The sequence below is a fragment of the Schistocerca serialis genome, chromosome 6 (assembly GCF_023864345.2).
Source record: "Schistocerca serialis cubense isolate TAMUIC-IGC-003099 chromosome 6, iqSchSeri2.2, whole genome shotgun sequence".
NCBI lineage: Eukaryota > Metazoa > Arthropoda > Insecta > Orthoptera > Acrididae > Schistocerca > Schistocerca serialis.
Window position 1 is genome coordinate 536,684,884 of NC_064643.1, and position 16,293 is coordinate 536,701,176.

A 16,293-nucleotide genomic window follows, 5' to 3' on the forward strand; every position below is an offset into this window, starting at 1 on the left:
AGTCTGTGTATGCATGGTAGGTGATGGGAGTGGGAGTTTTGGAACTCAAAATATATGAATGACAATATTTTAATTTCAAAAGAGGGGCAAAGCATTTAAGTGCAAATAATCTTAATAGACACTGAGTGCAGGGTCCCTACTTATCCTACATGCGTGCCAGCAAAAATGGTGAACTGAACTGAATGATATTACTGCTTAAGTTGCTGGAGAATTCGAGTTTCCCTAATTCACTTCAGGCAAATGTCAGGATGATTCCTTTAAAAAGACGGTTGATTTCCTATCCCTTCTTCATCCAATCTGAATTCATGCTCTAGCTTAATCTTGTTGTTGGCTTGGGATGCAAAACTGTAATCTTCTTTCTCACCCCCTTCAGTGATTACATTGTTGCAGCGCCTTCTATCTCACTTATCAAAATGAAAAGATAGTTCGCAAACTCTCACTATTTTTATAAGTATGACAACAAGGTTTTATAATAAGGAATAAGTGAGTAATTTCACACTACTACATTAGCAAAGAATAACAACAAAAGTGTGTGAAAGGTTACAAAATCTTCAAATTGAATTTATGTACGTTGTCTTCAATATATTAAGAATAAAATCGTGCCTCTAATGGTCCAACCAATAAACTCGGGTGTATGAATGTTTTTTCTTTTTTTTCTTTTCTTTTTTTTTCAATTACTGAGCAAATACATTTAACTCAAAACAGGTGCAATATGTAACAGGTGATTTGTAGGAAAGGATGAAGATTAGTTCTATCACATATTTAGTGTTGAATGATACTCCTTCCTTTATTGCATGAACTCATCAGTGTTCATTTTAAACTTAAGTTTCTGAGTCACTTAATTTTTTTCAAAGACTGAAGATTTTTCCTTTTTTTTCACTTGAGTTTGTTTAACAGCAATGCTGTGAACGGAAAGTCACACTTTTTAAATTTACACAGGTTTCATAACAAATGATAAAAGATAATGGGTTTGTATGACAATTGTATTACAACTTGTCTTGATTTTTAAAATAGAGTTTTTTGTTTATAAACATCTTAACAATACCATAAAATTGCTTTCAGTATCCTTGGAGAAATAATGTAGCAACAGAGTAGCATCAGAGTCCAGCTACATTTAGTTTAGAGTATCAGCATTACTTTCACTGCATACGATCGGCACTTTTAAAACTACATAAACAATCTTCTTCAGTTCTATTTAACAACAATGAGCACTTTTGGTAAAAAATATCGGCAACTTATTTTCACCTATTCCAACGACATATTTCATGAGACTTACTAGCAAACACTTTCACATCTTTTACACGCATTGTACACATATTCTTTACACACCTCTCTATTAAATTACTTATGTGCTAGTTGATTTTAAGAAATGCTGTTCTGATAACAGGAAGCAGTCTTTCAATAAATAATACAGTAAATGTGTCAGAAAACAAAAGTGACTAAGTACACTTAAAGAGCAAAGAATTTTGCTATAACAACAACTAGTTGAAACTAGTATTACTAGCTGCTGTATTTTAGACTGTGTTTTTCTTAATGAAATGCTGCAAATTCTTTGCCACAGAATTAAAAAGAAATAAGATAAAATAGCATAGACACTACATTGAATAAGTATCATGAAAACAGTTATACAATCTAAAATTGCAAGTTAACATGAAGACTTTTTTTTTTGCAAAATAAATATTTTAGTTACAAAAAAATCAATGTACTTCTTCCACATTTTCCTTTGACAGGATCAGTTGCTGTGATGATTTACTGCTAATGTGTTGACTGTGAATGTAGTGTCATTGACAATATTCTTTTAAATATATCTGTATTCTCTAGATCACATTTTTTTATTTTATTTTTAAGGCTTAAGACAATATTGTACCTTACACACTTCAAGAAACTGTCAAACTTCTTTTCTTCTACAAAACATTCTTTGTTATTTACACATGGTGTTCACATACATATTTGTAGTGTCTACTTTCTTTTCTTCTTTTTTTAAAAACAATATCTGGTAGGAGTCCACCTGCTTGTGATTGAGAATTCATTTATTGCTTTAAATCTGCCTAGCTTTATGCCAGTAATTTAAAGGATTTGATTTTCTCACTATTTGTTTCAAGGTAACGGATATATTATTTACAGAAGCAGTTCTGAGTATTATAAAAATGGCTGTAATATAAAAAACATGAAAGCTAGCATGTGTTCCAAGTTTTCCATGGCAGAAATTTTCAAGTAAATTCAGACTGAGCAGTCAGTTTCCACATCTAATATTCATGTTGCTGCCTACCATAACTGTTCACAGAGTAAACAAAAAGGAAGTATGTGTTGCATACCAGGTGCCACAATTTCACTGAAAATGATATAATATTAAAGTAATGAAATAAACTTCAAAATAAATTGAGATTAAATTATTATGTTATAAACATTTTCATCCCAAATGGATCTTAATATATAGTGGATTCTTTTATTTAAAAAAGCCACTTTCATTTTTTTAATAAACATTTGCCTGTTTGAAAATATCTATGAACAAATATAGAACCATCTCAACAAGAACTCTGTATCTATTCCTAATAATGGTCCTGCCATTAAGGATAAATATATATTTTTGTGTATATATTCTCTTTACATTTAGGCCTAGTTTTACTTTTCTATGAATATAACCTAGTAAAATATTCTATTACACCACATGTACTGTAAAACAGGTTGGGTGTAAAAACGCAGCTCCCTATTAACTTTATTGAGCACCCTAAGTTAAAGCTATATTATTTTGTATCTTCTAATATTGCACAATTTCTAGCTTTCACCTGAACATATGTCTTTCACAGTTACTATTGGCAAAATCATTGTGATGGAAAAAATCTGGTTAAATCACTGTCCGAGCACCAGAAAATGATGTACAATTCAATCTGAATTACAGCTTTGCAGTGCAGTCTCTGAAAGTCAATAAGAATAGAGCACTATTTCTGTCTAAATGAAAACAAAAAATAATGAAAAAGATAATTAAGCATCTCAGTTTTACTATTGTTTATGAGCCAGAGAACCTGGCAGAAAAACGGACTATCAGCAACGCGCACTTGTCACTGGAAGGCAGTATCCTTTTGGAAGGTATCAGACTTGTGGAACGCTGGGCGACTCATCGGCAACTCTTGTGATGCAGCAAAACTATTTTCAGATTTGGGACGAGGAAGATTTAGTCTATGTAAAGTTTTTCCTAACTCGTGCAAGTTACGTCCCAACTCATGTATGCTTTTGTCACTCGAACCATGTTCAACGGATTCTTCTGAGGTATTTACGTGTTCTGCTTGTTCTGCTAGAGCATTCACAACAGCATTGATGGTTTTGCTTTCACTGCCCATATCTTCTTCTCTGTGAGAGACAAGATTGGGGTTTTTTCCAATCTTGTTCAGTCTGAAAAAAAATGAGTTTATATGAGAGATAATTCATACGGTATCACATGTAATGTAGCTTTATTTGTTTTTTATCTTTAAAAATTATCAGTATAGCAAGTCTGAAGTGTTGCACTCAATAAAAAGTAATGCTGAAATATAAAAAAAATTGATTTTACTACATTTCATAGTGATAACAGTTCATATAAATTTAAACATAAGTGGGGATCCAGTAACTTTAATTTTGAAAAACTCTGCTCTTCAGGTGGCAGTAGAAATACATATTAATACAAACTGACAGAAAATTTCATTTAACTAAAAAAAAAATATCCTGTGTTCAGGAATTGGAAAACTATGTTTCATACAGCAAATGCCTCCTTTCCTTCAGTTTTCTATTTACATGTTGTCCCTCTTCCTCTATATCTTTGTTTGCTTCACTGAATCTACTCTACTCTTTTAGTCCAGTTTTACTTCCTATTCAGTCTACATAGATTGTGTTGCTACCTGTCATGGGATGGAGTAGGTTTTCCTTACTCTACATTACTAGTTACTTTTTCCTTGCAGTGATGAAGAAAATTCAAGATCAAATGCGTTTTTAAATTTGACTGTCAGCCCTGCTTCATTTACTTGTGTTTTAATGGTTGTAAGTACACCCTCTGTGTCAGTTGTAATTAAAGCAGAAAAATGGAACCAATAATAACTATAATAATAATAATAATAAAGTGAAAGTTTCTTGCCAATAATAACATAGAAATACATCCTCAAAACAGTATGAAAAGACAGATTGCTATTTGCCACATAAAGGTGGTGCTGAATTGTAGACAGGCACAATGAAAAGCTGCTGGAACCCCAGCGTGTGTATGTTAGCATGTGCGCTCTCTTTCAGAAGGAAGGCTTTTTTATCCAAAAGCTTAAATGTTAGCAGTCTTTTCATTATGCATGTCTGCAACTCAGCACCTCTTCTGTAGGCCAAACAGAAATATATTCTTTGTAGCTAGAGATGAATTGAGGGAAATACTATCGTAATCTATTAGAATAAACTCCAGCATGCCTGAGAATTAAGAATGATATAGGAAAACCATCCAACAGTAAACAGTAATGGAGGAAGTTTGGAATTAATTGGATCAGGAAAATTTTTTTAGGCGTAATGGTTATGAAGAGTTCCACCAGAGAGAATACAACTTCCTGCTTAAGACATATCTTTACTAAAAGGTAAAGATATTGATGTTGTCCACAATATGTAAGTAACTAGGTGTGATGGCTTGCTTTGTTCTTGTTGACACTTTATGATAGACCTGATGCATCCAAAATAATGTTAGTTAAGAAAGGCGTACTAGTGCCTACCATTTACATTTGCACTCCAAAAACCACCATAAGGGTTGTGGTGGAGTGGCACATGGTATAGCAGAATGACGTGTGTTTCTTCATGTGCAATACATAAGTGACTGGGTTTTATGGCTTACTTTGTTCCTGTTAACATTTTATGAGAGACCTAATTCATCCAAAATAATTTCAGTTATGAAAGATTTACAGAAGCCAACCATCTACATCTGCACTCCAGAAACCACCGTAAGTGTTGTGGTGGAGTGGCACATGGTATACTAGAATCGTATTTGTTCCTTCATGTTCCATTTGGGGGCGATATGTGGGTAGAAAGGTTTTTCTGTATCCGTCTGTGTACATGGCAGAATTTATTTAATTTTATTTTCATTGTCAAGAAGAGAGGAATAAGTTGGAGGAACTAATGTGTTTCATGGCTATTATGTGGGCTCTGAGAATTTTGAGAGTAAAGATTTGCCACATTTTGGGTAGTGCCTCCTGTAGTAGTTTATTGTATATTTCTGTGATGCTATCATGCTGACTAAATAAACAAATGGTGCAAATATTTTTTTGATTTTTTTACAGCTTTGTTGATAATACAGCTTGGAAAGAGTTCCAGCAGTAAAAAAGTACTCAAGGCTTGGTCAAATGAGACTTTTGTGAGTGATCTCCTTCATGGATGGGTTGCAGTTCCTTAGGATTTTCCACTACTAAACAACCAAACTGATGCATTAGATTTATTTCAACAGACACTGTATGTTCCATCAACAGACATTAGTTTGAAAAATGCAACACCCACCCTCAATGAAATTATCAAATTAATTGGGTCTAGTACTACTTCTGTTAGTTATGATGTTGTTTCTAAAAAGGTGTTGCAACTTACTTATGCTCTGTAATCAGTCATCAGCTCAAAGAATATCTACTCAGTTAAATGTGCCATTGTAAAAGTTATCTTTAAAACTGGAGTCAAGAAAACTACATCTAATTACAAACATATTTCATCCTTCCAGCCTTTTCAAAATATTTTGAGCAAGTGGGCATGATAGTGTACTAATTCACATAACTGAACAGAATTTGTTAAATGCCTCTCAGTTTCACTTTCATAAAAGATCCTCCAAAGGGAAATCCATACAGGACCTCACAAATGAAGTTCTGGTACAACTACCAAGTGTACCGGTATGAAATGAGCATTTTTTTTTGTTGTGAAAGTGAAACACTAATTTTGAATTGAAACGTAAAAACATTTTATTCAAAGTACTGACCATTGCTTTCTATACATTTTAACCACCTTTCTGGCAATTTGTGGACACCACGCCAATAGAAATGTTTGTCTTTTGAAGTAAACCAATCAGACACCCAATTGTTGACTTCTTCGTAGGAATCGAAGCGTTCCTCAGCCAATACGTGTCCCATTGATGAAAACAAATGGTAGTCGGAAGGGGCCAAATCTGGTAAATACGGTGGATGGGGTAACACTCCCAGCCAAGTGTTTTGATTGTATCCTGAACCAGTTTTGCTTTGTGTGCAGGTGCATTGTCGTGTAAAAAAATTACTTTGCCATGTCTTCTGGCCCATTCTGGTCTTTTTCCGATCAATGCATAGTTCGAATTGATCATTTGTTGTCTGTAGCTATTAGTATTCACAGTTTCACCGGGTTTTAGAAGCTCATGATACACCACACCTCTCTGATCCCACCAAACACAGAGCATTGTCTTCATGCTGAATCGATCTGGTTTTGCAGTTGATGTTGACGGTTGTCCCAGATAAACCCATGATTTTTCCCATTTAGGATTCTTAAAATAAATCCATTTTTCATCGCCAGTAACAATTTGATACAAAACTGATTTTCTTTAATGTCTTTGAAGCAAAATTTGACAAATGGTTTTTCAGTTTTCCATTTGTCTTTCATTCAATTCATGTTGCACCCATTTTCCACACTTTTGGATCTTTACCATAGCTTTCAAACGGTCAGAAATAGTTTGTTGTGCAACATTTAGCATTGCTGCCATTTGCTTCTGACTCAAAGTATCATCTTCATCCAATATTGCTTTCAATTCGGCGTCTTTGAACTTTTTTGGTGGTCTGCCACGATCTTCATTTCTTACATCAAAATAATTATTTCTGAACCGTTGAAACCATCTTTTGCATGTTGCTTCTGATAGAGCATGATCACCATATGCCTCAACAAGCATTTGATGTGACTCTGCAGCACTTTTTTTTCAAATGAAAATAAAAAATTAATGCTTTCCGCAAATCATCACTTTCTGGTACAAAATTCGACATTGTTAACACGATAAAAACATATGATGTTGTTTGTTCCATGACTAAATATCTTTGACAGATGTCATACCAACCAAACAAAAAAAATTAAGGCTCGTTCACAACAAATGTTCCCTATCGACACATTTGTATCTTAATGCTCATTTCATACCGGTACACCTAGTAAACAAGAGCAGTTATCCTGTTGGTATATTCTGTAACATTACAGAAACCTTTGCTTGTGTGAATCACAAAATTTGAAACAAAAAAATAATGATATGACAGTAAGGCACTTGTATTGCACGGACTGAGCCTTTCTTTCATAATAGAAAGAAGAGGGTCTCATTGACGGACTGTCTCACAGGCATGAACCTAACCTCAGAATGGGGAGTTAACATGCAAGGGCTTTTCCCTCTTCTCTAGCGAGTTACATACTCTGGTGCAAAGGGATTCACAAGCTATCAACTAACATAAAGCAAAAACTTGGGAATCATTACCAGTTTGAAAGCAAGTATGTCTTATGAGCCACTCCTAAAAATTATCTGATTATCCAGAATAAAAGATTGAAACACCTGTTAGCTACATGTTTCAAGTATCAGTGATCATTGTAAGGCAGGGTGGTGAGTAATAGTAGTTTGTTGTAAACAGATTTCTGTTGTTACAGTTGTAGGTAATTAATTTCTTTGAAGAATACCAATGTAATCTAGTAAATTCTAAGTTACCCATAGAAGATGAACAGCAGGTATATAAAACAAATGAGGATGCATTAGTTTTTTCAGAGGAGGGGATTTCCCATACAGATTAAGTTTTTATGAATTGCTTGTCATTTGAAACTTTCTAGAAGATTTAAACTATGTGCCACACCTTGAGTTTTGCAGCCAGTGCTCTTACTGACTGAACTGTCAAGGCATGACTTATAACCTCTCTCTTATTTTCCAAACTTCACAAAAGCTCTCCTGCATACTTTGCAGGACAAACACTCCAGGAAGAAAGTCCTTGATCTTGATAAACAACATTCCAGGTTTGAGTACCAGTTCAGCACACAGTTTTAAAGTGTTAGAAACTGTCAGAACAATGTACATTCTGATGCTCAGGGGGAAATATTCTTTCTGTTTTTCTTCTGTTAATGTATATCCTGGCTCATTCTATAAGTTTAAAAGTTCTCCTTGTTGGAAACTATGGTATACAATGAATAAATGAATGATAAATACCTATTTAGCAGCTGCCTTTCCCATGATTATGTACAGGGTGCTAAGTAATATGTGGGAAACCTTTGGCAAATGGATAGAGGATTTAAAAAGGAATGAAAAACTTCAGGTATACAAATGATCACTTTTTTCTTTAATTTTTGTAGTTAAAGACATTTTTTGTTGTTATTTGTTTGCTTCATTTCTGTCTCTGTTTTGGGAAATGTTAAATTAAAGCCCTCATTTGTTTGTCATAGTTGCCATGGTACTAGTAAGTAAACAAATAGTTTTAGTATTGAGAACATAGTCAATAATGGAAACCTACTCCACAGTTTTTACTGGACTAGTATGTAGTGTGTGCTGAACATTCTTCCCCCACCAGGAATCGAATCAGCTATTTCCAAGAGGAATGCCACCAAAAAAGTTTACATTAGTGATCTCAGCTGGAGAGTGATGTGTTGTGCCTGACTTCCAGTCATGGGCATGATGTCTGCTTGGCCATATTCTTATTTGACTAGAGTGTTCTGTACATTTCTGGCTAAAATGTATTATAATCAGTGCATGGCAGGTATGTACCTGGTGTATGGATTTGCAAATTGCATTACACCTGAAACTAGATATTTGTAAGCTGAAAGATTTCCTAATAGGCATTTACTGAACAATAAGACCTTTGAAAGAATACAAGAATGTCTTGTGAAAACAGACTCTTTTGAGAAAGGGTCATTATTTTTGGGAGACCAAGTAGTGTTAGAATACCTGATGGAGAAGATCTGCTATTTCATCATAGTGAGGACAACAATGGTATCAGTATCAGAGAAAAGGCAGAGAGAATGTGAGTCATGCAACAGTGTGGAAACTGTTAAGAGAGCAACTTCTTTACCCATACCATCTACAGAGAGTGCAAGGTCTTACTGAAATAGATTTTCAACCACAAAAAGCTTTTTGTACTTAGTTACTGGGGATACATGCTCAGGACCAACACACTCTGTCTAACATGCTATTCACTGAAGAAGCAGAGTTTACTAGGAAAGAAGTGCAGAATTTTCACAACACTTATGAATTTGGCCATAGAGCTAGATTCTGGCCCATCTGACCGGTCAGCCTACTAGTTTGTGATAAATAACACATGATATCTCTAGTGCTGAGATGGCAAGATCTTTATTCGTCCACTCGGCAATTAATACAGGACATCTTTTAGACACAGTGACCGTCAAGGCAAGACTTGCATGAAAACAAATAAGTGACTTGTTGACTGGTTTCTAAAGAACTAAGTATAAAAATGGTACTTAAGAATTAACATTGAGAAAACAAGAACATGGAAAAACTATATATTAAGAATAAATGGCACGGACTAACAGACACAACACAGCACTCCTGGCAGCCGGCGTGGAATCAGTTTATTCACGCAAAATAAAAATACTTGCAGTGTGACACACAGGTGATGTATTCGTGAACCAAACTGCACTGCACTGCACTGCACTGCATTGTGCTACACTGCTCATTGTGGTCACTACATGTATGAGTGTATGAGAATCCTTCTCTAGTTTTGGAAAGAAGACATCAAAAACAGTTTAGCATTAATGTATAAGTTGACATAATTGGAGACAGATTAAATGGGCCTTTCATTTTCTGTGGAACACTGACTGGAGCGACATAAAGTGAATATTTAATGGGGTATTTAAATGTTTTGTTGGACAACATACCAGTGCACTTATGTCAGATCATGTGGTTCATGCATGATAGGGCACCAACTAAGTTCGCTCTGCAAGGAAATACACTTTTAAAACAGTGTTTCCAAAATAAATGCGTAGATTGTGGGGCAGCGTGATCTCTTGATCTCAATTAATTGAGTTTTTATTTTTGGAACATTCAAGACCTATTGCAAATGTTGATATTCTTCACCAGCACATTCAGAGAGGGTTTGCAGACATCTTGAATACTGGAGTGAGTAAGAGAATCCATGATGTGGCATTTTAGATGCTTGTGTTAGAGCTAATGGTAGACATTTTGAGTATTTAGTATACCCAACAGAAGACAACACTGAAAAAAAAAGTGGAACCAAACTGGAAACTTGAAAATAAAAAGACAGAAATAACGAAAACATTTAACAACAAAAAAGTGTCTGTAACTAGGAAAACAAAAAAATTGACCACATGTATGTATTCACTTATTTGCTTGTTTTTTAGTGCTGTCTATTTTCCAGAAGTTTCCCACCTATTAGTTAACAACCTATATACCACCGTGTAATCTTTTCAACTGGAAATGTTTGGTACAGGTACTGTAATGGGACAAAGTGAATGTGTTTCATTTGGAATGAAACCAATGATAGAGAAAAACACTGTATGTAAAAAGATACCTTTAATTGCTTATAAATGAGTAACCCTATTGTGCACCATTTTTGTGATGTATGTATATGTTCAGTACTGACTGAGGTTCAGCCAGTGAAATGCTCTGGTTAACCCTTTTGTGAGGTATTCCTCTTTTACAACATGAACCAAATTGTTTCATGCCAACATTTGACCATCTCTGACAGAGAGTATCAATTTTACATTTAAATCCTTACTTGAAACTTACTTGTGGAACATATTTCTAAGCTGAAATGAGCATTTGCAAATGTCCTTGGTCAGTACTACCTGACGGAAAGTCTACATTTAAAAAAATTTAAAAATATAGTTCTGTCCATATAACCTGACTTAATATTCCCTCCAGTTGTGAGATGAAATGTAAGTTGCACCATGCTGGTGACCAGTAAAGTATCAGTATCACCAGCTTGGATGTTTCCAGCTTTACTGTTATTTTTCAACAAAACACTAATTATTATTCGGTCGAACATGCGCCTCATCTTGGATATAGAACATTTGCAACTATCATTACCAATCTGACTGTACTGCACACCAGTTCAGACTGTACTGCTTGACATCCTCATCCGAGATGTATTTTTTGCCTCTAAGAACCTACTTTAGTTCACCAAAGTGGCAAAATTAAAGGGAGACAAGTCAAGACTTATGGAAGGTGACTGAGGACCTCTTTTTTGAATGTCTGCAAGAGCTCCTTGTCTGCATTTGCTGTAAGGGGCCTTGCACTTTTATGGAGCAGAATAAACCTTCAGATGAACTGCCCTGATCATTTTGATTTGATTGCGTTGAGAACGGTCAAGTTTAGTGAATATTGCTACACATTCACTGTTTTCCATTGTTGCAACAAGTCAATAAGAAGGGGATCCTTTTGGTCACAGAATAACTCAGACATAATCCTCCCCACATTTGAGTGGATCACCTGATTCTTTGGGTGGTGGCAACCCTGCACACTTCTACTGGAGATTATGTCATTTTGGCTCAAGTGCGAAGTGATGATACAATGTCTTATATTCAGTGACCATCCATGACAGGAAATCATTCCCTTTCTTGGCTTAGAGCTGCACATGTTCAAGAGATAGTGCAGATAGTGCTTCCTGTGCTGGTTGAAGACTATGAGGTGATCACTGGGTGCACATTTTGCAAAATTTCATTCTGTCCTAAATGACGGCATGAACACTTCCAACACTGATCTCTGTAGCATTATTTTGTATTGCAGCTTGTCAGTCTTGCATAGTGAGGGCATCCACCTGCTGGACAATAGCATCACGAGTGATTTCTTTTGAAGCCTTCATTTCACTGTCTTCTGCATAACTGAGCACAGTGGATGATCGAGGTATACATTTGCTTGCTCTGTTGCCACATGGCTCACACCCATGTCCCTCAAGTGGTGCATTTGGGACCTCAGTGATTGTATAGGAACTGCACCTTCTTCTGCAGGTAATGAGATCACGATACTTTGAGTTACTTTTGCCTTACAGCCTTCAGCTCATTTCTTTTTGAATACACATTATACAGGGTGTGTCTGGAGGAAAGGTGTGTGCTTTGAGGGGTTTTAGTGATTTTGAATGAAAAACGTCATATGAGCAAATGTACTGCTGACTTCAGTTTCCAAGGAATGTAATGGAAACAGTGAGAAACAGGATAAATGCAGCTGATACTAATGAAACATTGTGTGCTAACATTTTCTTTTTAATTGTGTATTTCCTCTCAAAAGATGTTCAAAAAGTCGACTATCAGCTGTGATGCATTTTGCAGGCAGCTCTTGTCGAAATCTGCAGTGTTGCTGATCTGATCTGATTCACATGGTCCTTTAATTAAGCACATGCACGTTAAAATACAAGTGAGATTATCATCCTTTGTGTCCATTCTGTACTTATAGATTTTGTTCTGAACCCAATACCACAAATACTATTCTGATGGAGTAAGATTGGGTGACCTCAGTGGTCAGGAAATGACTCCATGGTGACCGATCGATCACACAGGATATTTTTCGGTGACATGTTGTACAGGATGTGCAGGATCTCCATCATGCTGAAATGGCCAGTAAAGACAAAACTACATAACTTACTGTCTCTTTGGTTGTACCCCATGTGAGTGATGGTGAAGGGCATGTGACTAACGCGACTTTCAAGCACCTGTATGTTGGATACAGTTAAAAAGAGGGGCATATGTTCACTTGAAGTTTTTGTTCAGTATCACCAATACTATTACCCCTCAAAGCATGTACCTTCCTCCCGACTAACCCTGTATATACAAATACATAAAACTTTATGCAACTGGAGTCAAGATGTCATCAATGAGTGCTCCGTACAGACTGTGAAAAAGAGTTGTTATATAACTTTTATATTATTGTCTGTATATATATGTATATATTTATGATGAGTTGCTATGTGGAATTATTCATAAAAACCATCTTTAAAATGAACTAACTGTTAGAGCAATAATGAAGTATTAGCTTTACGTTCTTTGATGTGTCTGTTTGGGTTCAGTGGTTTCAAAATGATGTCGTGGTACAGATTACACACCTGCTAACATCCTACTTGTCCTACCATTTTTCTATATGGAATCTGAACATTCATCTTTTTTATTTATGAGGCTTGTCATGTTTTAATGGAAGATACTGACTGAATGTTCTTTCTGATCCAAATTTCTTTTCTTTCTTTTTAAACTGCAGTTTTTCTTTTTGTTAGTACCTGTTTCAACTGTTGTTACGTTTACTCTTCACCACTGTCTTTCTGGCTACCATTCAACCTCCAGGAGAAAAAAAGTACAACTTCAGATGGTGCTAATAAACCTTTGTATTCCTGTACATATGATTTAGACATGTTAAATGACAATTCAAATATGTTATAAAGGCATGACATTAGAAAAGAGTGCTAAAAAGGGAATGTTATACGTGATGGTGAAATAAACAAAACTCTGAGCTCTTTGCTTTCAATCCCTGTCTGTATAATTTATGGTTATGTCATTGTTTACTGAAAGATGTTCATAACAGCTGTGCTTAATTCATCAAAATGGTAATCAGAACATGAAACTTACACTATCATAAAAATTCATCATAATAATTTCATTTCAGTGACCAAGTGAAAGTCTTTCAATTGGATGTCAGTTTGGTGATTTTTGTGTCCTTAAGCTACCCCAGTTATGCAGTTGGGGAAAGTGGACCTATAATTTAACTTAGAATCTGAACCATGTGTCATTCCAGAGATGGAAGGCTAGATTAAAAGCTCGACTGGGATTTGATCCTGTTACCTCTTGGTTTTCCAGGCATGTGCTTTACTTCTAGATCAGCAGATCAGATATCATGAAGTAAACATATTAGTCACTGCTCAATGTTTGTTTCTGCACAAGTTTGAATGTGAAATGAGAATTTTGCTCAGAAAATAAGAAGATAAAGAAACTGCTCATAACAGCAGCAACAAAACATAAAAATAAAAAGTTCTCTATGAATTGAAGTTCATGATTAGTAAGACAGAGATGAAGACCAAGGAGTGAGTCCAATGAGATCTGAAAATATTAGTGAAATATGCTTCACATCTTTAGCACTTTGGATCTCCAATAGTTTCAGTGCTTTCAAGATCATGGTATTCATGCAGCTCAACTAGTTAAAAAGCAATCTTACAGTGCTAGCTAAATCAAGAAAGAATAGGGTTAAGAAGATGAAGATCCTAGTGGTAGTAACTGTACCATATCTGCCTAAAATATCGAAATTCTTATCTAGTCAATACTTCATTCAACATTATTATTAGTAGTCTATCTAAGTTACGCCAATTCAAAACCCATAGATAGTTTTTCAAAAAACTTTTCTTTTAGGAGAAATGTGTAATTTACAATGTTCACTTGCCATGCGATTGTAAAAGTGTTGTGAGCTAATGACTGTTTATCTCCAAAGCAATATAGCTCATTCAAAATTTCTTATTTCTCTTTTTTAGTAAACAGTTTACTCTTCTTGAAAAGTCATTAACTAAAAAATTGTTTACAATTAAAGTTTCCACCATCCAGAAAATACTTTCATTAACTGGATCTTTAAACATTTTAAATTTTAAGAACTGGTTTTATAATGTTGTTGTCTTGCTTTCTTGAAACTAGAAAATAGCTTTGGTTAGCATAATGTTTTAATTAAGAAATTAAGTAAGTTAGGAAACTGCAATCAAACAATGGAAAATCCAGGATGGAATGTAACAATACCGGAGAAGGAAAGTTGATATTCACCATATAGCGGAGATGCTGAGTTGCAATAGGCACAACAAAAAGATTCACACAATTAAAGCTTTCGGTCATTAAGGCCTTTGTCAGCAGTAGACACACATACACACACGCGCGCACACACACAGACTCACGTAAACGCAACTTGCACACACATCTGCAGTCTCAGAGAGCTGAAACCACACTGCGAACAGCAGCACCAGTGTATGATAGGAGTGGCGACCGGGTGGGGGTAAGGAGGAGGCTGTGGTGTGGAGGGGGAGGGATAGTATGGTGGGAGTGGTGGCAATACATCCTATGTTCCTGTAACCCTCCTGGTCTCAACCTTCATTAGTCACTGTCCTCACCCATCCAGTCTCCTCCCTGTTCCCATTCCAGCACTACACAGCCATCATTTCACCGCCACACTCAGTCTTTTAATTTCTTTTATTTCTCTCCTTTCCACTACTTATCCCCTCCCCCTTCCGCACCTTCTCTCCTGCCCTCCGTTTAAACTGCAACACTTCACTGTCCACCACTCCCACCATACTATCCCTCCCCCTCCCCGCCACAGCCTCCTCCTTATCCCTACCCAGTCGCCACTCCCATCATGCACTGGTGCTGCTGTTCGCAGTGTGGTTTCAGCTCTCTGAGACTGCAGATGTGTGTGCAAGTTGCATTTACATAAGTGTGTGTGTGTGTGTGTGTGTGTGTGTGTGTGTGTGTGTGTGTCTACGGCTGACAATGGCCTTAATGGCCAAATGCTTTAATTGTGTGAGTCTTTTTGTTGGTGCCTTTTCGCGACTCAGCACCTCCGCTATATGGTGAGTAGCAGCTTTCCTTCTCTGGTATTGTTAGGAAAACTGCGAACCTTTGAAACTTCCTGGCAGCTCAAAACCGCATGCCGGACTGAGACTCAAACTTGAGATTTTTGTGTTTCACGGGCAAGTGCTCTACCAACTGAACTGCCCAAGCATGACTCATGACCTGTCCTCACAGTTTGACTTCCACCAGTACCTTGTCTCCTACCTTCCCAACTTCATTTATTCTGCAAACCTTTGATTTTTACTTGAAGCTTGGTAAAGGCAGTGGCTGTGTATATGATGTTAAAAAATAGTTCATCTAACTTTATAACTTTTATAATTATTACATACAGTTAAACCAAATTACTACTTGGTTTGCTCTGTGATCACTTCTAAACTTGATCTTTACATACACACCAACTATGGTCAATAGATCCAGCAATCTGTGTTAGTTACTCACACGGTTAACACCTAAATGGTGGTCTCTGCAATTAGCAAGTTTTGTGTTTGTTAATATCTCAAAGTATAAACTTCCAGTTTGCACTTATCTAATTAACATCTGAATGTCAAAGTCACTAATTTGTGCAGACCTGAGTGTGACAATTAGTCATGTAAATATTTTATGAACTTAAGTGAATAGTTTGGCTGTAGTCATCTATATAAATTCTGTGTTAATGTGTTAGTAAGGTTTCAGTCACTGACTCTGAGAACTGTTTATAATTAGCCATTTTCCTTCATTGATGTTTTGTGAAAATTTATCATTTGGTGCATTTTTTTTGGTGTGGAAGGGGTTACAGCTATCAAAATTCAGGTA

At 35.9% G+C, this 16,293-nt stretch overlaps 1 protein-coding gene across 2 annotated transcripts in view; it reads right to left on the reverse strand.

Moving 5' to 3' along the window:
• Window positions 1–862: 862 nt before the first annotated feature.
• The window catches only part of LOC126483831 (potassium/sodium hyperpolarization-activated cyclic nucleotide-gated channel 2-like), a 282,969-nt gene continuing 267,538 nt past the window's right edge, over window positions 863–16,293 (reverse strand). For both annotated transcript variants that reach the window (XM_050107031.1, XM_050107030.1), the window contains one exon: window positions 863–3,390. In XM_050107031.1, coding sequence (XP_049962988.1) covers window positions 3,060–3,390 — 331 coding nt within the window. In that variant the 3' untranslated portion in view covers window positions 863–3,059. The remainder of the gene's footprint in view (window positions 3,391–16,293) is intronic.